At 42.6% G+C, this 26,179-nt stretch overlaps 1 protein-coding gene across 1 annotated transcript in view; it reads left to right on the forward strand.

Moving 5' to 3' along the window:
• LOC311148977 (histone-lysine N-methyltransferase 2C-like) overlaps positions 1–26,179 on the forward strand; it is a 130,276-nt gene that overhangs the window by 51,719 nt on the left and 52,378 nt on the right. The window contains exons 12-23 of the mRNA XM_084186032.1: positions 1,910–2,029; positions 2,172–2,299; positions 4,417–4,681; positions 7,822–7,905; positions 8,397–8,444; positions 10,003–10,140; positions 12,593–12,625; positions 12,805–12,942; positions 13,697–13,853; positions 14,240–14,454; positions 14,656–14,729; positions 25,868–26,080. Of these exons, the coding sequence (XP_084042158.1) occupies positions 1,910–2,029; positions 2,172–2,299; positions 4,417–4,681; positions 7,822–7,905; positions 8,397–8,444; positions 10,003–10,140; positions 12,593–12,625; positions 12,805–12,942; positions 13,697–13,853; positions 14,240–14,454; positions 14,656–14,729; positions 25,868–26,080 (1,613 nt within the window). The remainder of the gene's footprint in view (positions 1–1,909; positions 2,030–2,171; positions 2,300–4,416; positions 4,682–7,821; positions 7,906–8,396; positions 8,445–10,002; positions 10,141–12,592; positions 12,626–12,804; positions 12,943–13,696; positions 13,854–14,239; positions 14,455–14,655; positions 14,730–25,867; positions 26,081–26,179) is intronic.

Genomic DNA, 26,179 nt, shown 5'->3' on the forward strand with positions numbered 1-26,179 from the left:
CATGACACACACACACACACCACAGCACACACACACACACCACAGCACGCACGCACACACACCACAGCACACACACATACCACAGCACGTACACACAATATCCAACAATTAAATGTCCCTAGAATAGAATACCTTCAAAGTGTCCCACACTTGAGTGTTTTAACATTAAAGGTTAGACTTGTGTGTCTGCGGATGTGTGTTTGAACATGTATTTTCCTTAGACGTGAAGGCTATGTGAATGTTGATATACGTTTTTGTCTATGTGCATGCCTGTTCCTGCACACATTTGTTTGCCTCTGCATGTGTGGTATGTGTAATGTATGTCTGTGCATGTGTGCATTCCGAAGTGTGTGAGAAGTGTCTAGACAGGCTGCCCAATTCTGATATTTTTTCCACTAATTGGTCTTTTGGCCAATCACATCAGATCTTCTCACAGCAGATCTTTTTCAGAACTGATCTAATTGGTCAAAAGATCAGAATTGGGCTGTATGTTAAATTGCAGCCTGTGTAGTGTATGTGAATGTCTATGCCAGAGAGCCACAAGCTCTCGCCCATGTCAAGTAGCTGGGTTTGACAGGGTGGGAGGGAAGGAGAGATGGATGGGGTGGGGAGAGGTGGAGACGGGGTGTGTCTCTCCTGTTTGCCAGGACACTTGTTATGAACTGTCACAGTAGACAGAGAGGCAAGTGGCTGCAGACATTCTCACAAATAACATACCAGTATCACACAAATAACAATCTTTACTGCGACATTTAAGATTGATTACAAAGCTATTATTATGAGGTATACTGTGGCGTTATTACTTGATTGTGAATCACTTTCATAGTATGATTATTGTCTTAATCTAAGATCAAAATACAAACATTATTTATGTTAACTGTATTATAGTTGTTACAAGACTTCATTGCAAGATTAGAGTTGTTTTTCATGTTTATAATGGTGTTAAAATGTACATTTTAGTCATTTCGCAGACTCTCTTATCCAGAGCGACTTACAGGAGCCATTAGGGCAAAGTGCGTTGCTCAAGGGCACATCGACATATTTTTTTCTGTAGTCATCTCAGGGGTTTGAACCAGCAACCTTTTGGTTATTGGCCCATCGCTCTTAACCGCTAGGCTACATGATGCTGTATGTTTTGTAATTTGGCTATTTTAAACCTAGTGTATGATTCCTTACTGGTGGTAATAGAATCTCATATATTGGTGTTCTTATTTAGCACAGACACCGAGAGTTGGTTCTCCATTGAGTGCTCTGAGTAGGACCTCTCGTAAGGTGGCGGTATCCTGGCAACTCTGAATTCAAACGGCTGTTTCCTCTCTTCTCCCTACACATAAATCATAAAAAGTCTCCCCTCTCTTGCTCTGAGGCAGCTTAAGGAAGGCTGGAAGGCTCTGTTTGTCTGCTTCCAGACCAAAGGGGCTTCTCTCTCAATACCAAAGCTGTCTAGAAATAGGCTCACCTGAAATGCTCCCTTCTTTCTCCATCTCTATCTCTGTCTCTCACACTCTCACAGTCTCTCAGGTCTAGTGGCTAGGAGTTCCCCAAACGCTCTTACACACTCACTCTCTTACGTTTTCTCTCTCACACAGTCACACACTTTAATATATAATAGAATAATATGCCATTTAGCAGACACTTTTATCCAAAGCAACTTAGTCTGTAACTCATGCTCTCTTTCACTCTGGTCAATACACAATGACAGTCTCTCGCTCAATCTCACTCACTCACTCACTTCACTCACTCACTCACATCTCCCCTCAGGCTCTGTGCTCATAGGTCACTGAGTAATTAAGATTAATGCCAGGGATTGGACTGAAAGACCCTCCTCTCATGTCTGACATAATTAGGGCCCCGGCGTCATAAATCACTGTCTCATATATCTCCTCCCTCCGACTTGTCTCCCGGCTAGGTATTGGAGGGTTTATGGTCCGCCAGAGAAGCAGGATGGGACAAGGTAAATCCAAACGATCCCTATCCAGGAAATACTCAACAGGGTCATTACCTGAGAATCCAATGTGCAAAGAGGAAGGTAAGCACATGGAATAGTCCCAAAAGTGCAAATCCCACTCATCTGGCACTCCAGGCAGACTCAAATCAAACACTTAACCCAGTAATAAGGGGGTTCCCTGAATGTTACTTTGAGGTTGTGACCTCCTGTCTGTGTGTTGCAGCGTGGAACAAGACGGAGAGTACTCCAGTGGAGGAGACCCCACTGGTGCCTGAATGTCTGGAGAAGGTCAGGAAAAGATACCGCAAAAAGAGAACCAAACTGGAAGAGGAGTTCCCTTCGTACCTGCAGGTGACTTTCAATCACATGTACACTAATGATATCCGTATTGGTCTAAAATGTTCATTTTGATTCTGTTATCATAGACTGTCTTATTGAGCGATTTATAGGAAAAGGTCACCGGTACAATATGCATGAAATCACCTAAACAAGCACAGAGGTGCTTGTGTGGCTACATTATCTTTGTACAGATGTAGGATCTTAATTTGATCACTTCTGTTGCTGAGAAGTTTCCTACACTGCAGGAAATGCAGATGAGCTTCATGATTTACAAAAATGAACTGAAAGCCTGCACTAACACACAGTTAGTTATATTAACAGTATTGCACTTTTCATGTAGCCTAATTTTGGCCAGATAATAGCCTAACTACCGATCAAGCAACATGGACTAAACTTAAAAATTGTTGCTGCGGGATTATTTTGCTGCAACAATTCTGGTCAAATTAAGATCCCACATCTGTATGAACCATTTTAGCCAATACGTCTTAGCCTAATTGTCCCTAATCATCTTCTTGTACCACATTAGAATAGTGCATATTCTATAAGACATCTCCAAGCATTTACCAGTAGCAACTTTATTTCACCACCCAGTTAAACCAGCACTTCATAAGTCGCATGTTGCCCCCTTCTCAGATGTATTACCGTCATGATATTTAAAAAATCCCTGAAGCGTCTCAGAGAGACGTTGCCCTCTCTGTGCCACGCCACACCTTTAAAAGACCCAGCATGCTCAGCGTTCGGGGGAGCAGCCATCCGTTAAGTGCACCAGCTGTCACTTTGGGCTTTCTTGTACGCCACGCTTAAAATTTTTATTTAAAGTTCCTCACCAGAGGAACGACTTTAATCAATTATTTAAATACCCGGCACATTAGCCTTTTTAATGTTTTACCACAGCAGGGAGCAGTCACATCGATATTTCTGGAGCCGTTAGACATGTTGGAAGCGCTAGCGACTTACTTAAAAACGTAGCGGCCCAGCCAGCGGTACAACGATGTGTCGCCACTGAGTTCAGGCTTTCTGTGAGGTTGTGTGTACCCATGTCTCTGTTTATTTGTATGCGTTTCTGTCTGTCTTTTTTTAGTTATATTTGTTTACAGTACAGGTATAGGGCAATTCTCATATAGGAATCACATCCTATCCAAGATAAATTGATTATTACAGCCACTAGGTTTTACTAAAATACAGTTTTTTTTATCACTATAATTAGCGTCTAGTTGCTATATCAGTGATTCGAGTCCACTTTCTATTTTTGTGGATCTATGAGTTGACTTTATATGGTTGCATCTTTATATGGTATTGTGTGTTTCTTAGCTTCTATGTAACTGGGCCTCTCTAGAGCGAGCATGCATGTAGCTCTAGCCATGTCGCTGTCACGTTAGATCCCAGGTGATCGCTGTCACTGTACAGTAGGAATCTAGATATACACTCTATTTCTGTGTGTGTCTGGATAACACTGGGGCCTATAGAGTGCTGCAACACTGGAGTCTGGATAACACTGGGGCCTATAGAGTGCTGCAACACTGGAGTCTGGATAACACTGGGGCCTATGGAGTGCTGCAACACTGGAGTCTGGATAACACTGGGTCCTATGGAGTGCTGCAACACTGGAGTCTGGATAACACTGGGTCCTATGGAGTGCTGCAACACTGGAGTCTGGATAACACTGGGGCCTATGGAATGCTGCAACACTGGAGTCTGGATAACACTGGGTCCTATGGAGTGCTGCAACACTGGATTCTGGGCCTTGAGACCATTCAATGAATTATTGGGTTAGCAGTAGCGTAGCCCGATTTAAAACTTTGGTTTATTAGTAGCTTTACTTAACGTTCAGCATGCATTGTAATTTCAAATACTGTTCAAATCTAGAATTCATAACTGGATCCCACCTTCTGACACCAGGGCTGCGTTTACACAGGCATCCCAATTCTCATCTTTCGCCCAATTATTGGCAAAAGATCTGATCTGATTGGTCAAAAGACCAATTAATGGCAAAAGATAAGAATTAGGCTACCTTTGTAAACGTAGCCCAAGAGACAAACTTGCTTCCTGTCATGTTTTGTTAATGAATGTGTTCTCTGTTTTCTGTATCTCATGGTCACTTTCTCATTGTTTGTGTGGTATGTTAACAGGAGGCCTTCTTTGGGAAGGAGCTGCTGGACAAGAGCAAGCAGAGCAAGCAGAGCAGGCAGGCGAGCCTGGTGACCACAGGGTTCTGTGAGGAGAACTCAGGGGCCCATGCAGGGAGCAAACCCCCCAACGCCAGCTTCCTGGACCCCTCCTCAGGGGCCCATGCAGGGAGCAAACCCCCCAACGCCAGCTTCCTGGACCCCTCCTCAGACCCGCTGCTCAGCGCTACCTCGACCACCACACCCATCAGCAAAGCAGGAGGACTACGTATGTTCACATCTCTCTTGCTCCTTATTTTAGATGAACACTTTCTCGAGCTGTCACTTTCTCTGTCTTACACACACACACACACACACCGACGCATTCACACACACAGACACAGAGAGGTTTGTCCTCAAGAGGTGAGCTGTCATGTTGAATCTCCTAAAAGTTCATTGTATTCTACATGCAGAGAAAATTTGTTTCTCCAATATGTTTTTTTGCTTTCTCTAAATCAACCCAGTCTCAATGACATCTTTCTAACAAACCTGAGCAGAATGGAAAAAAGTGGCCTTGTATTAGTTTGGGTACCACCACCCACCCCCCCTCCTCCTCTTCTAGATGAACAGTAGTATTTCCCTTATGTTTTCCGGGAAGTGTATTGTTAAAGGTTGGAAGTTACCGTGGTTTCTTACACCATCCCCCATCAACATTCATCCTGTCTGCTCATCTTAAGTTCTCTTCTCCACGTCCACAATCATTTACACTCTTCTCCAACACGCTATGAAAAGTGCTGCAAGTTGCCTACTAGGAACACGCATAGCGACAAGAACACACTGGAGACTAGCAAAAGGAAGAGCTAGATTAACAACAGGTTCTTTTTTCAGATTTCCATTTGCGTTAGCAGAGCGTTTGGTTTTCTACATTGTTTTCAATAGACTTATTCACTTTCATAGCGAAACAGCCAGAGTTGTTAATCTCTAGTACAGGGGTCTCCAACACGTAAATTGCGAGCTACCAGTAGCGCGCAGCCCACCTATGAGTAGCTCGCCAATGTATTCTGAAAGAAAGTACATGCGTTTTTGTCATGTGTTCCATTGCAAACTGTCATAAAAATAAAGCTACTTTATAATCCCACCCCTGGGATAAAAAAAAAAGCCAAACGTAACACAATATCTGCCAATTCATTTCCTGCAATTATTGCCCGTCTGTCTGCTTGGTGCGCACGTTAGTCTATTAGCGATGCTAATGATAACCGCCATTTTGTGGGTAGACAGAAAGACTTTCCCCATAAAACTTCTCAATGAAATGTAAACTGCAAAGTAGGCTTACCTGACAGAACTAGGCTATATCATGATTATTTGTATCAATTGGGTGGCCATTGTTTTGCAAACTGTGCCATGACATGTTCTGCAGCAGTAGGCCTAACAGCAGAAACATGGCTAGACCGACACATTCCTCTCTTGCTAGATGCGCAATTAAAGGGGAATTATGCAAAATATACAAATATAAAAAATTGCAAAAAGCTATTTCAGACCTAAAAAAAGGTATTCTGAGGTTTAAGCATTGACATGGACTCAACATCCATTTTCCTTGTTTCTCTATGAATAATTGGTATATTGAGAGTAAAAAACTGAAACAAATCCAAAACCAGGAAAAATAAAACTGAGAAAACAGAACTAGGGAAATACAAAATTAAACGGTTTATTAACCATTATATTGACAGAAAACACATCTCTTGTACACCAAGGACCCGGGGAAGAGTTGCAGGGTAGAAGAAAAGAATGTGCCTATTTGAAAGCTATAAAAAAAATGAGTAGCTCGCGACATGTTACATTTTTTAAAAGTAGCTCTCATGCCTGAAAAGGTTGAAGAACCCTGCTTTTAGTATCATTCAGAATGCAATTTGCCCCCACATTTGTCCACTCTGCTAAATTCCCTCTCTGGTCATTTGTAGCAGAGGGAAGCACACTAATCACTTGGAAGATTTGCTTGTTTTGAAGACATTCACCAGCTTTTAGTTTGAATATGATCCTTGGACAGTGTTAGTTCTCTTAGATATTAAGGAAACCATATACTGTACGCCTATATACAGTGCATTTGGAAAGTATTCAGACCCCTTGACTTTTTCCACATTTTGTTATGTTACAGCCTTATTCCAAAATTGATTAAATTGTTTTTTTACCTGATCAATCTGCACACAATACCCCATAATGACAAAGCAAAAACAGGTTTCTAGACATTTCTGCTAATTAAAAAAGAAAAAACAAACAAACAATGAAATTACATTTACATAAGTATTCAGACCCTTTACTCAGTACTTTGTTGAAGCACCTTTTGCAGCGATTACAGCCTTGAGTCTTGTTGGGTATGACACTACAAGCTTGGCACACCTGTATTTGGGGAATTTCTCCCATTCTTCTCTGCAGATCCTCTCAAACTCTGTCAGGTTGGCTGGAGAGCGTGGCTGCACTTCTATTTTCAAGTCTTTCCAGAGATGTTTGATCGGGTGTTAAGTCCGGGCTCTGGCTGGGCCACTGAAGGACATTCAGAGACTTGTCCCGAAGCCACTCCTGCGTTGTCTTGACTTGACTGTGTGTTTAGGGTCGTTGTCCTGCGGAGATGGTTATCCTTCTGGAAGGCTCTCCCATCTCCACAGAGGAACTCTGGAGTTCTGTCAGTGCCATAGGGTTCTTGGTCACCTCCCTGACCAAGGCCCTTCTCCCCCGATTGCTCAGTTTGGCTGGGCGGCCAGCTCTAGGAAATGACTTGGTTCCAAACTTTTTCCATTTAGGAATGATGGAGGCCACTGTGTTCTTGGGGACCTTCAATACTGCAGACATTTTTTGGTACCCATCCCCAGATCTGTGCTTCGACACAATCCTATCTCTGAGCTCTACGGACAATTCCTTCGACCTCATGGCTTGGTTTTTGCACTGACATGCACTGTCAACTGTGGGACCTTATATATCGGTGTGTGTCCAATCAATTGAATGTACAACAGGTGGACTCCAATCAAGTTGTTGAAACATCTCAAGGATAATCAATGGAAACAGGATGCACCTGAGCTCAATTTCGAGTCTCATAGCAAAAGGTCTGAATACTTAAAAGGTATTTCGGTTGTTTATTTTTAATAAATGTGTCATTATGGGGTATTGTGTGTGTATTTATGAAGAAAACATTTAATTTAATCAGTTTTAGAATAAGGCTGTATGTAACGTAACAAAATGTGGAAAAAGTCAAGGGGTCTGAACTTTCCGAATGCATTCGTAAAGTATTCATACCCCTTCACTTTTTCAAAATTTTGTTAAATTACAGCCTTATTCTAAAATGGATTAAGTTCATTTTTCCCCCTCATCAATCTACACACAATTCCCCATAATGACAAAGCCACTCATGGTCGTTTATATAATCTATATCTCCCTTAGGGGACCTTTCGGAAGCCCTGAGCACGGATGCAGATCTCCTGGGAATGCTGTCGGGTGATCTGGTGAAGACGGGGCATGACTCAGGTAGACCACTCCCCTCCTCCAAAATATCAGCCTGCACTTCTTGTCTCCTCTGCCCACTAAACCACACTGTCACTAGCAAGGTCAACGCCATAAACAAACACCTGTGGCATTTCTCTGTTGCATCTTTACTTATGATTTGGCATTTTCCTTCACTTGTATTGTATTGCACATTGAATAATACTCTTTGTTTGCAGTGCCTCCTCTAGCCAACCCTTCTGTCTGTGTGCATTATTTTTGGTTTGCTTTCGAACAGTTTACTTGAAAGGCCTGTCTTGATGCCTGCATATTTGAAAGACAACCAATACTATTCAAACCCATGTCTGTGCTAGGACTTGTCATGATAGTTGTTGATATTATGTCACTACTATGATGAGATGGTGTACCATCACATTGGGCCGCTTCAAGTAAAGTGGTAGCAATAACATTAGCATTTTATCACACCTGCTTTTCTCCCCCTCAGTTTATAATCATCTGGTTTTGGGTTCCTGTAGGTCTTGATTTATGCCCTTTCCAGGTCGACAGCCCTCCCTCTCCGTTTGGTAAGAGAAGTCCTCGGGCCCGTCTGGCCGCTTAGGAGTAGAGCTGCCCCCCCCCCCTCCACTTCTCCCACTCCTGGGCTGCTTTGGCCCCCCCCTCTAACACTTTCTACGCTCACTGCGTTTGCATGTCCTTCCTTCTCTCTTGATCTGTGGTCTGCGCACCCCACTCCTCTCTCACGCTGTAGCACTGAACAGTCTCTTTGACTAACTACTGCAGTATTACTAACCACGCACCAATCGGCATGTCGATTGACCAATCTATGGACTGTTCAGTGATATTGGGTGAAAAAAGGAATAGAGGTGAAAGCGATGAGCTGTCCTTGAATGTTTATTTTTTAATACAAATGTCATATTTTTTATGTCATTCAGTTGGTTTCATTTGATATGTTTTAGTGTTTACTATCTCTTCACCCCAGCTGAGTTTAAGTTGTGTGGGTTAAAAAGTGAGCTTCCTCTAGTCATACAATGTAACAAAGTTTGAACTGAATGACTCCACGTGTCTCACAGTTCAGGCATTCCATGGAGCAGTTACCTGAGTAGCAAAGAGTATCTTATTTATCGAGCCTTCCTTTTTTCTCTGTCGCCTTGAGTCTGCTTTGTTTCACAAACAATGTATTTTATCTATCCAGTTTTGCAGTATTGTATAGGGATTTCTTTTTCATTTTCCACCCTTCTATTTGTCAGAGAGATAGTTTTTTCTTAAATAATGTGTCTTACGAGAACGCCTGAATGCCCTGAAGCAGATGACTAGTTTTATCAAAACAAATATAACTTTAGCCTTTATTCATTTATTTCAGCCCATATGCAGTATCTGCAGTCTCCATGCATCTGTTCCCATATATCCAGTTCATTTAAGGTCACAAGCAAAGTAGCTTTTTCCAACAACAAAAAACATGGCAAACTAGTCGAGCGTGCGCCACAGTAAAATGTGCGTGGACCTCAGACCCTCTCTGATGTTGAAGACAGCGGTTATGATGATTCATCATTGCAATCTCCCAGAACTTTTTTCATCGATTTAAGCCCTTGTTTATTCTAATGTGGGCAGGATCGGAACTGATGATGAGGGTAGTGTGGCAATTTTTTAAGACACCCACCCCCATCCCCCTTTCCACACTGTCGAGCAGGCAACACAAATTAATTTATTGCTATTCTTGGAAAATGTAGTTAGGGGAAGACGAGGAAGAAAATGCATGGAGAGCTTATTTTACCACCATGACATGAAGGATCAGCGCTCTCTCGCCTCGCTTCAACTCCTCTCTCTCTCCTCGCTACCTCCCTCTCTCTCTCTCTCTCTCTCTTTCTTTCTTTCTTTCTTTCTTTCTTTTATTTAGTTTTTTTTTCTTCTCCTCCTCTCCCATTACTCAGACACAGTTCTAAAATAAATTGCCCGTCAACTCTGATTTACTCTTTGGTGGTGTGACAGCTTTCAGGTTTTATTTTTTGGTTGGGGGGTGGGAGGCAAGTGGGTTGATTTTTAACATAACAGTGGACTGTGTGGGTGTGTCTGTGTGACCACCCTGTCCTCACCATCCTTTTGTCCTCTTCTGCCATCCCCTAGCTGGTCTGGACATGGCCCCCATCCCTGATGATCCCATTGGGCCCTGTCAGGGCTCTACAGGCCGGGGGCCCAGTGCTCTACAGGAGGAGCCTCTGGATGTCATCCTGAGCCCAGAACTGGACAAGATGGTCGCAGATGGTAAGGCGGCCATGTTGAATTCTGACTGTCTACCGGATATGCTGCTTAATAGGTGTCATTGGTGAAGAGCAGAGGTTTAAATCTCCAGGGCTTCAGTGTCTGTTTTCTCCTCCCACTAACTGATCTATTGACGTATAATTGGCCAGAGAGTTGCACACCACCTGGTTTCCTAGGTCTACATCAGTACATGGATTTAGGGTCGGTTTCCTAGACGCAGGTTAAGCCTAGTCCTGGACTAAAGCATTAGCAGAGAACAATCTCCATTGAAAGCGCTTTTTTTAGCCAGAGCTAGGCTTAATCTGTGTCTGCGAAACTGCCCCGAAAAGGCAAGAATGAAAAATAAGTATTTCTTCCTAGAGTTCCGTACCTCTGTTGCGTATGCGCTGTACAGTATCCACCACATGGAACAACTGTGGTGTATTTAGAAGGCATGGTGGTCAAATCAAATGCCACATTACAAAATCATGGAAAGCTAAGTAAATAATGTTTGCTCAGTTTAACTGACATTCCAGCAAAGTTAAGATTTGACAAATAGGTAGGTCTACCCTATTTCCTTGACAGAGATTTATCCGCCCAACTTGTTCACAGTGTGTTATAACTGCTTAGTGGCTTTCTAGCTCTGTCAAAAGCAACGTTTGGCCTTACACATTGACACAACCAAAGCCATGCTGGTTTTAGTTGCGGTTGATGTGTATTCCTGAGACCTGCAATTTGTTTTGATTATATTTTTGTTTGATCCCTGGTATTTGTTCTTTACTGGCATGCTTGGTTCAATCAAACTAGCACTGTGGATTAAGTTTTTGTGTGTATATATATATACAGTTGGGAAAAAAAGTATTTAGTCAGCCACCAATTGTGCAAGTTCTCCCACTTAAAAAGATGAGAGAGGCCTGTAATTTTCATCATAGGTACACGTCAACTATGACAGACAAAATGAGATTATTTTTCTCCAGAAAATCACATTGTAGGATTTTTAATGAATTTATTTGCAAATTATGATGGAAAATAAGTATTTGGTCAATAACAAAAGTTTCTCAATACATTTACATTTACATTTTAGTCATTTAGCAGACGCTCTTATACTTTGTTATATACCCTTTGTTGGTAATGACACAGGTCAAACGTTTTCTGTAAGTCTTCACAAGGTTTTCACACAATGTTGCTGGTATTTTGGCCCATTCCTCCATGCAGATCTCCTCTAGAGCAGTGATGTTTTGGGGCTGTCGCTGGGCAACACGGACTTTCAACTCCCTCCAAAGATTTTCTATGGGGTTGAGATTTGGAGACTGGCTAGGCCACTCGAGGACCTTGAAATGCTTCTTACGAAGCCACTCCTTCGTTGCCCGGGCGGTGTGTTTGGGATCATTGTCATGCTGAAAGACCCAGCCACGTTTCATCTTCAATGCCCTTGCTGATGGAAGGAGGTTTTCACTCAAAATCTCACGATACATGGCCCCATTCATTCTTTCCTTTACACGGATCAGTCGTCCTGGTCCCTTTGCAGAAAAACAGCCCCAAAGCATGATGTTTCCACCCCCATGCTTCACAGTAGTTATGGTGTTCTGTGGATGCAACTCAGCATTCTTTGTCCTCCAAACACGACGAGTTGAGTTTTTACCAAAAAGTTATATTTTGGTTTCATCTGACCATATGACATTCTCCCAATCCTCTTCTGGATCATCCAAATGCACTCTAGCAAACTTCAGACGGGCCTGGACATGTACTGGCTTAAGCAGGGGGACACGTCTGGTACTGCAGGATTTGAGTCCCTGGCGGCGTAGTGTGTTACTGATGGTAGGCTTTGTTACTTTGGTTCCAGCTCTCTGCAGGTCATTCACTAGGTCCCCCCGTGTGGTTCTGGGATTTTTGCTCACCGTTCTTGTGATCATTTTGACCCCACGGGGTGAGATCTTGCGTGGAGCCCCAGATCGAGGGAGATTATCAGTGGTCTTGTATGTCTTCCATTTCCTAATAATTGCTCCCACAGTTGATTTCTTCAAACCAAGCTGCTTACCTATTGCAGATTCAGTCTTCCCAGCCTGGTGCAGGTCTACAATTTTGTTTCTGGTGTCCTTTGACAGCTCTTTGGTCTTGGCCATAGTGGAGTTTGGAGTGTGACTGTTTGAGGTTGTGGACAGGTGTCTTTTATACTGATAACAAGTTCAAACAGGTGCCATTAATACAGGTAACGAGTGGAGGACAGAGGAGCCTCTTAAAGAAGAAGTTACAGGTCTGTGAGAGCCAGAAATCTTGCTTGTTTGTAGGTGACCAAATACTTATTTTCCACCATAATTTGCAAATAAATTCATTAAAAATGAAAATTACAGGCCTCTCTCATCTTTTTAAGTGGGAGAACTTGCACAATTGGTGGCTGACTAAATACTTTTTTCCCCCCACTGTATATATATATAACATTGCAGCAATGTAATAAGCATTTCTTTGTCTTTTTCAGGTGCAATTCTCAGTAAACTCTACAAAATCCCAGGTTTGTGATTTTGATATTAATCTTTTCAGGCCCATTGAGGCCCAACCTTGATTGTTCTTCTGAGAGTTGTTCATTCATTTGTCAGAGATGATCAGTTCTATATAATTGAATGATAACTGTTTGGTGGTTTAAAGTATGTGCGTTCACATAATCTATTTTGTTGCCATCACCCCCTACAGAGCTGGAGGGGAAGGATGTGGAGGACCTCTTCACAGCGGTCCTGAGTCCCAGCACCAGCCAGCCTCCACAGCTGTCTCACCCCCAACTGGGCCACCCTGGGCCCAATGGACCTGGAGCCATGGCTCTTCCAAACACAGGTACCTACCACCACCACCACCCCAAGCCTCTTGGAGAATTGTATTTGGTCACTGAAAATGTTAATATAATCTACTATTGACTGTAAAGATCTGTGTATATGAATGAATAACCATGGGCATTTATTAATCATTGAGGAGCACGTATATTTATATGCATTTCATGTTCACGTAATCAACAGGACATGTGGATGTACACTGAGTATACCAAACATTAGGAACACCTTCCTAATATTGAGTTGCACCCCCCCTCCCCTTTGCCCTCAGAACAGCCTCAATTTGTCAGAGCATGGACTCTACAAGGTGTCAAAAGCGTTCCACAGGGATGCTGGCCCATGTTGACTCCAATGCTTCCCACAGTTGTCAAGTTGGCTGGATGTCCTTTGGGTGGTGGACTGTTGAGCGTGAAAAACCCAGCAGCGTTACAGTTCTTGACACAAACCGGTGCACCTGGCACTTATTACCATACCTTGTTCAAAGACACTTCAATGTTTTGTCTTGCCCATTTCACCCTCTGAATGGCACACATGCACAATCCATGTCTCAATTGATTCAAGGCTTAAAAATATTTATTTAACCTGTCTCCACCCCTTCATCTACACTGACTGAAGTGGATTTAACAAGTGACATCAATTAGGGATCATAGCTTTCACCTGGTCATTCTGTCATGGAAAGAGCAGGTGTTCTTAATGTTTTGTATACTCAATGTATGTATGGAACTACTTATCTGACATTGTATCTATGCTCTCTCTTGCAGGTGACGGTGGGATGTTCCCCCGCATGCCAATTATAAACGGCATGATGGGGCCCAACCCCCATTTTCCTCCAACTCCCATGATGCCCGGCGGCACAAGCCCCTGTGGCCCGGGCAACTTCTCACCCATCCACAGAATGCCTTTCCCAGAGAATATGAGGTAAGAGCTGGCATAGCAGGAAGCTGTTGTACCCCACCGGCGTATTACTAGAGTATTGCTTTCATCTTTAAGACAACTGCTGGAAGGCAATCAGTTGGCTGCGTTTTTATTTTTTGACTTACCTATTGAGTTTTCTTGACTATGTTTTCTTCCATTGTTTTGACTTCATTGTAGTTCGCTTTAATTTATTTAAATGTTTTAATAAATAAAATTTTTTTTTTTATACTAAAGCCCAAACTACATTTGCTTCTAGGTCAACCACATTGTAAGTGACATACAAAGTGCAAACATAATGATAATGTGCCTCTAGAATGCCCTTCAAGCCGAGTATCCAACAATGCAATGGTATAAGTCAATATAATGTGTAACCAGAGGGCTCCTTCTAGGGACAAGAAGTTTAGCCAGATGGGGGGTGACATAGTGGTTCCATGGAGCACCCCTGGCCCCGTCCCCCCTCCGGAGGGAGAGACAGACACTATGTCCAACGCACAGAGGAGCACGCTCAAGTGGGAGAAGGAGGAGACTCTGGGCGAGATGGCCACTGTGGCCCCAGTCCTTTACACCAACGTCAACTTCCCCAACCTCCTAGAGGAGTTCCCAGGTCGGTACAGAATTTTTGGTTCTTTAAAATTCTAAAGTGTGAATTATTTTTTTAATTATTAAAAATAAAATAGCTCAGAAGTTGTCACACCCATTAAAAGGTTGAATATTGGGAAAACGAGTCTGGAAAAGGTACTCTACTTGGCCTTATTGCATGTGTGTCCTAGAGCTATACGTTTTAGCTCGTCTTTTTTCTATACAGACTGGGCTATGAGAGTGAAACAGATCGCAAAATTATGGAGGAAAGCCAGTTCCCAGGACAGGGCCCCATATGTGGTAAGTTTGTTTACGTCCATGCTGGGCCATGATGCACTGCACTTATTTTAATCAGCAGTTGGTTTTCCTGATTGCTGAAGAGACGTTTGTATAAACCTCTAGACAAAATCCATACATTGAAGTAGTATTGAAGAAATAAGGCAAATCTTTTCCAAAACTTCCAACGAAAACAGAGCCCTAGTCCCAATCAAAAATTATTTATTTCTACTTCACCAGAACAACATTGTTATTGACTTAATCCACAAACCTGATTTGAGATTTTGATTGAATGGGGCCCTATACTTATTGGACTGATGAATGAAAGGAAAGCAGCCAATCACTGACGAAATGTTCAAGTTTGAACTAACTTGTAAGCTCGAGGCCATTAGGGAGAAGGACGGTATTTGTTTTCTGATGGCATTATAATCCCAAGAGCTCTCTCTCTCTCTCTCTCTGTCCCTTCTCTCATCTTCGTTCTGTTTAAATGTTGTGTCTTGTAAGTTTTCCAACTTTACAGATAGTCATTTGAGGGGTTTTCAGGACAGTTAGATTTTCTCCATGATGACATTACATTCAACAATACTCTGCATGTCAATTTATTGGGGGGAATGAGATGGTTTCTTTACCTTGTATTTTTCCCCCAAGACATTCAGAAAAAAATTAAATAATAATTATTATATATATATATATATATATATATATATATATATATACTACCGGTCAAAAGTTTTAGAACTCCTACTCATTCAAGGGATTTTCATTTATTTTTACTATTTTCTACATTGTAGAATAATAGTGAAGACATCAAAACTATGAAATAACACATATGGCATCATGTAGTAACCAAAAAAGTGTTAAACAAATCAAAATATATTTTATATTTGAGATTCTTCAAATAGCCACCCTTTGCCTTGATGACAGCTTTGCACACTCTTGGCATTCTCTCAACCAGCTTCACCTGGAATGCTTTTCCAACAGTCTTGAAGGAGTTCCCACATATGCTGAGCACTTGTTGGCTGCTTTTCCTTCACTCTGCGGTCCAACTCATCCCAAACCATCTCAATTGGGTTGAGGTCGGGGGATTGTGGAGGCCAGGTCATCTGATGCAGCACTCCATCACTGTCCTTCTTGGTCAAATAGCCCTTACACAGCCTGGAGGTGTGTTGTGTTATTTGAAAAACAAATGATAGTCCCACTAAGCGCAAACCAGATTGGATGGCGTATCGCTGCAGAATGCTGTGGTAGCCATGCTGGTTAAGTGTGCCTTGAATTCTAAATACATCACCGACAGTGTCACCAGCAAAGCACCATCACACCTCCTCCTCCACGGTGGGAACCACACATGCAGAGATAATCCGTTCATCTACTCTGGTCCTCTGTAGCTCAGCTGGTAGAGCACGGCGCTTGTAACGCCAGGGTAGTGGGTTCGATCCCCGGGACCACCCATACGTATAAAATGTATGCACACATGACTGTAAGTCGCTTTGGATAAAAGCGTCTGCTAAATGGCATATTATTATTATATTATTACAAAGACACGGCATTTGGAACCAATAATCTCACATTTGGACTCACCAGACCAAGGACAGATTTCCACCGGTCTAATGTCCATTGCTCGTGTTTCTTGGCCCAGGCAAGTCTCTTCTTCTTATTTGTGTCCTTTAGTAGTGGTTTCTTTGCAGCAATTTCACCATGAAGGCCTGATTCATGCAGTCTCCTCTGAACAGTTGATGTTGAGATGTGTCTGTTACTTGAACTCTGTGAAGCATTTATTTGGGCTGCAATCTGAGGTGCAGTTAACTCTAATGAACTTATCATCTGCAGCAGAGGTAGCTCTGGGTCTTCCATTCCTGTGGCGGTCCTCATGAGAGCCAATTTCATCATAGCGCTTGATGGGTTTTGCGACTGCACATGAAGAAATTATCAAAGTTCTTGAAATGTTCTGTATTGACTGACCTTCATGTCTTAAAGTAATGATGGACTGTCGTTTCTCTTTGCTTATTTGAGCTGTTCTTGCCATAATATGGACTTGGTCTTTTACCAAATAGGGCTATCCTCTGTAAACCCCCCCTACCTTGTGAAAACACAACTGATTGGCTCAAACGCATTAAGAAGGAAAGAAATTCCCCCAAATTAGCTTTTAAGAAGGCACACCTGTTAATTGAAATGCATTCCAGGTGACTACCTCATGAAGCTGGTTGACAGAATGCCAATTGTGTGCAAAGCTGTCATCAAGGCAAAGGGTGGCTACTTTGAAGAATCTCAAATATAAAATATGTTTAGATTTGTTTAACACTTTTTTGGTTACTACATGATTCCATATGTGTTATTTCATAGTTTAGATGTCTTCACTATTATTCTACAATGTAGAAAATAGTAAAAAATTAAGAAAAACCCTGGAATGAGTAGGTGTCCAAGCTTTTGACTGGTACTGTGTGTGTGTATATGTGTGTGTGTGTGTGTGTGTGTATATATATATATGTTTGTGTATATACAGTGGGGAGAACAAGTATTTGATACACTGCCGATTTTGCAGCTTTTCCTACTTACAAAAAATGTAGAGGTCTGTACTTTTTATCATAGGTACACTTCAACTGTGAGAGACGGAATCTAAAACAAAAATCCAGAAAATCACATTGTATGATTTTTAAGTAATTCATTTGCATTTTATTGCATGACATAAGTATTTGATCACCTACCAACCAGTAAGAATTCCGGCTCTCACAGACCTGTTAGTTTTTCTTTAAGAAGCCCTCCTGTTCTCCACTCATTACCTGTATTAACTGCACCTGTTTGAACTCGTTACCTGTATAAAAGACACCTGTCCACACACTCAATCAAACAGACTCCAACCTCTCCACAATGGCCAAGACCAGAGAGCTGTGTAAGGACATCAGGGATAAAATTGTAGACCTGCACAAGGCTGGGATGGGCTACAGGACAATAGGCAAGCAACTTGGTGAGAAGGCAACAACTGTTGGCGCAATTATTAGAAAATGGAAGAAGGTCAAGATGATGGTCAATCACCCTCGGTCTGGGGCTCCACTCCATGCAAGATCTTACCTCGTGGGGCATCAATGATCATGAGGAAGGTGAGGGATCAGCCCAGAACTACACGGCAGGACCTGGTCAATGACCTGAAGAGAGCTAGGACCACAGTCTCAAAGAAAACCATTCGTAAAACACACTACGCCGTCATGGATTAAAATCCTGCAGCGCACGCAAGGTCCCCCTGCTCAAGCCAGCGCATGTCCAGGCCCGTCTGAAGTTTGCCAATGACCATCTGGATGATCCAGAGGAGGAATGGGAGAAGGTCATGTGGTCTGATGAGACAAAAATAGAGCTTTTTGGTCTAAACTCCACTCGCCGTGTTTGGAGGAAGAAGAAGGATGAGTACAACCCCAAGAACACCATCCCAACTGTGAAGCATGGAGGTGGAAACAACATTCTTTGGGGATGCTTTTCTGCAAAGGGGACAGGACGACTGCACCATATTGAGGGGAGGATGGATGGGGCCATGTATCGCGAGATCTTGGCCAACAACCACCTTCCCTCAGTAAGAGCATTGAAGATAGGTCGTGGCTTGGTCTTCCAGCATGTCAATGACCCGAAACACACAGCTAGGGCAACTAAGGAGTGGCTCCGTAAGAAGCATCTCAAGGTCCTAGAGTGGCCTAGCCAGTCTCCAGACCTGAACCCAATAGAAAATCTTTAGAGGGAGCTGAAAGTCCGTATTGCCCAGCGACAGCCCCGAAACCTGAAGGATCTGGAGAAGGTATGGAGGAGTGGGCCAAAATCCCTGCTGCAGTGTGTGCAAACCTGGTCAAGACCTACAGGAAACTTATGATCTCTGTAATTGCAAACAAAGGTTTCTGTACCAAATATTAAGTTCTGCTTTTCTGATGTATCAAATACGTATGTCATGCAATGAAATGCAAATTAATTACTTAAAAATCATACAATGTGATTTTCTGGATTTTTGTTTTAGATTCTGTCTCTCACAGTTGAAGTGTACCTATGATAAAAATGACAGACCTCTACATGCTTTGTAAGTAGGAAAACCTGCAAAATCGGCAGTGTATCAAATACTTGTTCTCCCCACTGTATATAGGCGTGTATGTATGTATGTGTGTGTGTGTATATATATATATAAATAAAGGGAACACTAAAATAACACATCCTAGATCTGAATGAATGAAATAATCTTATTAAATACTTTTTTCTTTACATAGTTGAATGTGCTGACAACAAAATCACACAAAAATTATCAATGGAAATCAAATTTATCAACCCATGGAGGTCTGGATTTGGAGTCACCCTCAAAATTAAATTAAAGTGGAAAACCACACTACAGGCTGATCCAACTTTGATGTAATGTCCTTAAAACAAGTCAAAATTAGGCTCAGTAGTGTGTGTGGCCTCCACAAGGCTGTATGACCTCCCTACAACGCCTGGGCATGCTCCTGATGAGGTGGCGGATGGTCTCCTGAGGGATCTCCTCCCAGACCTGGACTAAAGCATCCGCCAACTCCTGGACAGTCTGTGGTGCAATGTGGCGTTGGTGGATGGAGCGAGACATGATGTCCCAGATGTGCTCAATTGGATTCAGGTCTGGGGAACGGGCAGGCCAGTCCATAGCATCAATGCCTTCCTCTTGCAGGAACTGTTGACACACTCCAGCCACGAGGTCTAACATTGTCTTGCATTAGGAGGAACCCAGGGCCAACCGCACCAGCATATGGTCTCACAAGGGGTCTGAGGATCTCATCTCGGTACCTAAAGGCAGTCAGGCTACCTCTGGCGAGCACATGGAGGGCTGTGCGGCCCCCCAAAGAAATGCCACCCCACACCATGACTGACCCACCGCCAAACCGGTCACGCTGGAGGATGTTGCAGGCAGCAGAACGTTCTCCACGGCGTCTCCAGACTCTGTCACGTCTGTCACATGTGCTCAGTGTGAACCTGCTTTCATCTGTGAAGAGCACAGGGCGCCAGTGGCGAATTTGCCAATCTTGGTGTTCTCTGGCAAATGCCAAACGTCCTGCACAGTGTTGGGCTGTAAGCGCAACCCCCACCTGTGGACGTCGGGCCCTCATACCACCCTCATTGAGTTTGTTTCTGACCGTTTGAGCAGACACATGCACATTTGTGGCCTGCTGGAGGTCATTTTGCAGGGCTCTGGCAGTGCTCCTCCTGCTCCTCCTTGCACAAAGGCGGAGGTAGCAGTCCTGCTGCTGGGTTGTTGCCCTCCTACGGCCTCCTCCACGTCTCCTGATGTACTGGCCTGTCTCCTGGTAGCGCCTCCATGCTCTGGACACTACGCTGACAGGCACAGCAAACCTTCTTGCCACTGCTCGCATTGATGTGCCATCCTGGATGAGCTGCACTACCTGAGCCACTTGTGTGGGTTGTAGACTCCGTCTCATGCTACCACTAGAGTGAAAGCACCGCCAGCATTCAAAAGTGACCAAAACATCAGCCAGGAAGCATAGGAACTGAGAACTGGTTTGTGGTCACCACATGCAAAACCAGTCCTTTATTGGGGGTGTCTTGCTAATTGCCTATAATTTCCACCTGTTGTCTATTCCATTTGCACAACAGCATGTGACATTTATTGTCAGTCAGTGTTGCTTCCTAAGTGGACAGTTTGATTTCACAGAAGTGTGATTGACTTGGAGTTACATTGTGTTGTTTAAGTGTTCCCTTTATTTTTTTGAGCAGTGTGTGTATGTATATATATATGTATATATATACACATACCGTGGGGAGAACAAGTATTTGATACACTGCTGATTTTGAAGGTTTTCCTACTTTCAAAGCATATAGAGGTATGTAATTTTTATCATAGGTACACTTCAACTGTGAGAGACGGAATCTAAAACAAAAATCCAGAAAATCACATTGTTTAATTTGCATTTTATTGCATGATATAAGTATTTGATACATCAGAAAAGCAGAACTTAATATTTGGTACAGAAACCTTTGTTTGCAATTACAGAGATCATACGTTTCCTGTAGGTCTTGACCAGGTTTGCACACACTGCAGCAGGGATTTTGGCCCACTCCTCCATACAGACCTTCTCCAGATCCTTCAGGTTTCGGGGCTGTCGCTGGGCAATACAGACTTTCAGCTCCCTCCAAAGATGTTCTATTGGGTTCAGGTCTGGAGACTGGCTAGGCCACTCCAGGACCTTGAGATGCTTCTTACGGAGCCACGCCTTAGTTGCCCTGGCTGTGTGTTTCGGGTCGTTGTCATGCTGGAAGACCCAGCCACGACCCATCTTCAATGCTCTTACTGAGGGAAGGAGGTTGTTGGCCAAGATCTCGCGATACATGGCCCCATCCATCCTCCCCTCAATACGGTGCAGTCGTCCTGTCCCCTTTGCAGAAAATCATCCCCAAAGAATGATGTTTCCACCTCCATGCTTCACGGTTGGGATGGTGTTCTTGGGGTTGTACTCATCCTTCTTCTTCCTCCAAACACGGCGAGTGGAGTTTAGACCAAAAAGCTCTATTTTTGTCTCATCAGACCACATGACCTTCTCCCATTCCTCCTCTGGATCATCCAGATGGTCATTGGCAAACTTCAGACGGGCCTGGACATGCGCTGGCTTGAGCAGGGGGACCTTGCGTGCGCTGCAGGATTTTAATCCATGACGGCGTAGTATGTTACTAATGGTTTTCTTTGAGACTGTGATCCCAGCTCTCTTCAGGTCATTGACCAGGTCCTGCCGTGTAGTTCTGGGCAGATCCCTCACCTTCCTCATGATCATTGATGCCCCATGAGGTGAGATCTTGCATGGAGCCCCAGAGCGAGGGTGATTGACCGTCATCTTGAACGTCTTCCATTTTCTAATAATTGCACCAACAGTTGTTGCCTTCTCACCAAGCTGCTTGCCTATTGTCCTGTAGCCCATCCCAGCCTTGTGCAGGTCTACAATTTTATCCCTGATGTCCTTACACAGCTCTCTGGTCTTGGCCATTGTGGAGAGGTTGGAGTCTGTTTGATTGAGTGTGTGGACAGGTGTCTTTTATACAGGTAACGAGTTCAAGCAGGTGCAGTTAATACAGGCAATGAGTGGAGAACAGGAGGGCTTCTTAAAGAAAAACTAACAGGTCTGTGAGAGCCGGAATTCTTACTGGTTGGTAGCTGATCATATACTTATGTCATGCAATAAAATGCAAATTAATTACTTAAAAATCATACAATGTGATTTTCTGAAATTACAGACCTCTACATGCTTTGTAAGTAGGAAAACCTGCAAAATCGGCAGTGTATCAAATACTTGTTCTCCCCACTGTATATATATATGTATGTGTGTGTGTGTGTGTGTGTGTGTGTGTGTGTGTGTGTGTGTGTGTGTGTGTGTGTGTGTGTATATATGTGTATATATGTATGAGTTTTTAAACCACTCCACACATTTCTTGTTAACAAACTATAGTTTTGGCAAGTCGGTTAGGCCATCTACTTTGTGCATGACACAAGTAATTTTCCAACAATTGTTTACAGACAGATTATTTCACTTATATAATTAACTGTATCACAATTCCAGTGGGTCAGAAGTTTACATACACAAAGTTGACTGTGCCTTTAAACAGCTTGGAAAATTCCAGAAAATGATGTCATGGCTTTAGATGCTTCTGATAGGCTAATTGACATCATTTGAATCAATTGGAGGCGTACCTGTGGATGTATTTCAAGGTTTACCTTCAAACTCAGTGCCTCTTTGCTTGACATCATGGGAAAATGTAAAGAAATCAGCCAAGACCTTAGAAAATAATTGTAGACCTCCACAAGTCTGGTTCATCATTGGGAGCATTTTCCAAACGCCTGAAGGTACCACGGTCATCTGTACAAACAATAGTACGCAAGTATAAACACTATGGGCCCACGCAGCCATCATACCGCTCAGGAAGGAGACGCGTTCTGTCTCCTAGAGATGAACGTACTTTGGTGCGAAAAGTGCAAATCAATCCCGGAACTACAGCAAAGGACCTTGTGAAGATGCTGGAGGAAAGAGGTACAAAAGTATCTATATCCACAGTAAAATGAGTCCTATATCGACATAACCTGAAAGGCTGCTCAGCAAGGAAGAAGACACTGCTCCAAAACCGCCATAAAAAAGCTACGGTTTGCAACTGCACATGGGGATAAAGATCTTACTTTTTGGAGAAATGTCCTCTGGTCTGATGAAACAAAAATAGAACTGTTTGGCCATAATGACCATTGTTATTTTTGGAGAAAAAAGGGGGCTTCTTGCAAGCCGAAGAACACCATCCCAACCGTGAAGCACGGGGGTGGCAGCATCATGCTGTGGGGGTGCTTTGCTGCAGGAGGGACTGGTGCACTTCACAAAATAGATGGCATCATGAGGAAGGAATTTGATGTGGATAAAACAACATCTCAAGACATCAGTCAGGAAGTTAAAGCTTGGTCGAAAATAGGTCTTCCAAATGGACAATGACCCCAAGCATACCTCCAAAGTTGTGGCAAAATGGCTTAAGGACAAGAAAGTCAAGATATTGGAGTGGCCATCACAAAGCCCTGACCTCAATCCTATAGAAAATGTGTGGGCAGAACTGAAAAAGCGTGTGCGATCAAGGAGGCCTACAAACCTGACCTCAGTTACACCAGCTCTGTCAGGAGGAATTGGCCAAAATTCACCAAACTTATTGTGGGAAGCTTGTGGAAGGCTACCCGAAATGTTTGACCCAAGTTAAACAATTTAAAGGCAATGCTACCAAATGCTAATTTAGCGTATGTAAACTTATGACCCACTGGGAATGTGATTTTAAAAAATAAAAGCTGAAATATATAATTCTCTCTACTATTATTCTGACATTTCACATTCTTAAAATAAAGTGGTGATCCTAACTGACCTAAGACAGGGAATTTTGAAAAACTGAGTTTAAATGTATTTGGCTAAGGTGTATGTAAACTTCCAACTTCAACTGTATATGTATGTATGTATGTTTATATGTATGTGTGTATATATATATATATATATATATATATATATATATATATATATATATATATATATATATATATATATATGCACACAGTGGGGAAAAAAAGTTTTTAGTCAGCCACCAATTGTGCAAGTTCTCCCACGTAAAAAGATGAGAGAGGCCTGTAATTTTCATCATAGGTACACGTCAACTATGACAGACAAATTTAGAAAAAAAAATCCAGAAAATCACATTGTAGGATTTTTAATGAATTTATTAGCAAATTATGGTGGAAAATAAGTATTTGGTCACCTACAAATAAGCAAGATTTCTGGCTCTCACAGAGCTGTAACTTCTTCTTTAAGAGGCTCCTCTGTCCTCTACTCGTTACCTGTATTAATGGCACCTGTTTGAACTTGTTATCAGTATAAAAGACACCTGTCCACAACCTCAAACAGTCACACTCCAAACTCCACTATGGCCAAGACCAAAGAGCTGTCAAAGGACACCAGAAACAAAATTGTAGACCTGCACCAGGCTGGGAAGACTGAATCTGCAATAGGTAAGCAGCTTGGTTTGAAAAAATCAACTGTGGGAGCAATTATTAGGAAATGGAAGACATACAAGACCACTGATAATCTCCCTCGATCTGGGGCTCCACGCAAGATCTCACCCCGTGGGGTCAAAATGATCACAAGAACGGTGAGCAAAAATCCCAGAACCACACGGGGGGACCTAGTGAATGACCTGCAGAGAGCTGGGACCAAAGTAACAAAGCCTACCATCAGTAACACACTACGCCGCCAGGGACTCAAATCCTGCAGTGCCAGACGTGTCCCCCTGCTTAAGCCAGTACATGTCCAGGCCCGTCTGAAGTTTGCTAGAGTGCATTTGGATGATCCAGAAGAGGATTGGGAGAATGTCATATGGTCAGATGAAACCAAAATATAACTTTTTGGTAAAAACTCAACTCGTTGTGTTTGGAGGACAAAGAATGCTGAGTTGCATCCAAAGAACACCATACCTACTGTGAAGCATGTGGGTGGAAACATCATGCTTTGGGGCTGTTTTTCTGCAAAGGGACCAGGACGACTGATCCGTGTAAAGGAAAGAATGAATGGGGCCATGTATCGTGAGATTTTGAGTGAAAACCTCCTTCCATCAGCAAGGGCATTGAAGATGAAACGTGGCTGGGTCTTTCAGCATGACAATGATCCCAAACACACCGCCTGGGCAACGAAGGAGTGGCTTTGTAAGATGTATTTCAAGGTCCTGGAGTGGCCTAGCCAGTCTCCAGATCTCAACCCCATAGAAAACCTTTGGAGGGAGTTGAAAGTCTGTGTTGCCCAGCGACAGCCCCAAAACATCACTGCTCTAGAGGAGATCTGCATGGAGGAATGGGCCAAAATACCAGCAACAGTGTGTGAAAACCTTGTGAAGACTTACAGGAAACGTTTGACCTGTGTCATTGCCAACAAAGGGTATATAACAAAGTATTGAGAAACTTTTGTTATTGACCAAATACTTATTTTCCACCATAATTTGCAAATAAATTCATTACAAATCCTACAATGTGATTTTCTGGAGAAAAAAAAACCTCATTTTGTCTGTCATAGTTGACGTGTACCTATGATGAAAATTACAGGCCTCTCTCATCTTTTTAAGTGGGAGAACTTGCACAATTGGTGGCTGACTAAATACTTTTTTCCCGCACTGTGTGCGTGTGTATATGTGTATATATATGTGTGTATGTATGTATGTAAATGTATGTATGTGTATATATAATATGTATATGTGTGTGTGTGTGTGTGTGTATACACATATATGTATATATACACATATATATATATACACATATATATGTATATATACACATATGTGTATATATATGTGTATATATGTATATATATGTGTGTATATATGCACGTGTATGTATATATATACACGTATATGTGTATATGTATGTATGTATGTAAATGTATGAATATGTATATATGTGTGTGTATATGTATGTGTATATATGTATATATATGCACGTGTATATATATATATATATATATATATATATATATATATATACACATATATGTATATATACATACACACAATTGTGTTACAAAACCATCTGTAATAATTAGCTTTATCATTGTTCAATGGGTCAAGTGATTGACCGGTCGAAAAATGACAAAATAGACCCTTTCTTCCAGCAAAAGGCACGCGATAACCGGGCAGCGCTGCGCATTAACAAAGTTCAGATGTCCAACGATACGCTGAAGAGACACCAGAATCCTCACCAGCAGCAGCAGCCGTTGACTGATCCCTTTGACCCCAATAGTGTCCCCATGGACGCTGAGATGCTCTTCAAAGATGCACTCAAGCCCAAGGAGTCTGAGCACGAGCAGGAGTGGAAGTTCAGACAGGTAAGAGTACCTTTAGAGTTAAAGTGTGCTGGAAATGGAGGGAGGGGGGGGCATGAAGCATGGGGGCACTGTAAAGCTGGGTTTCTCAATGACTATTCT

Source organism: Coregonus lavaretus (genome assembly GCF_964263955.1).
Source record: "Coregonus lavaretus genome assembly, chromosome: 2".
Classification (NCBI taxonomy): Eukaryota; Metazoa; Chordata; class Actinopteri; order Salmoniformes; family Salmonidae; genus Coregonus; species Coregonus lavaretus.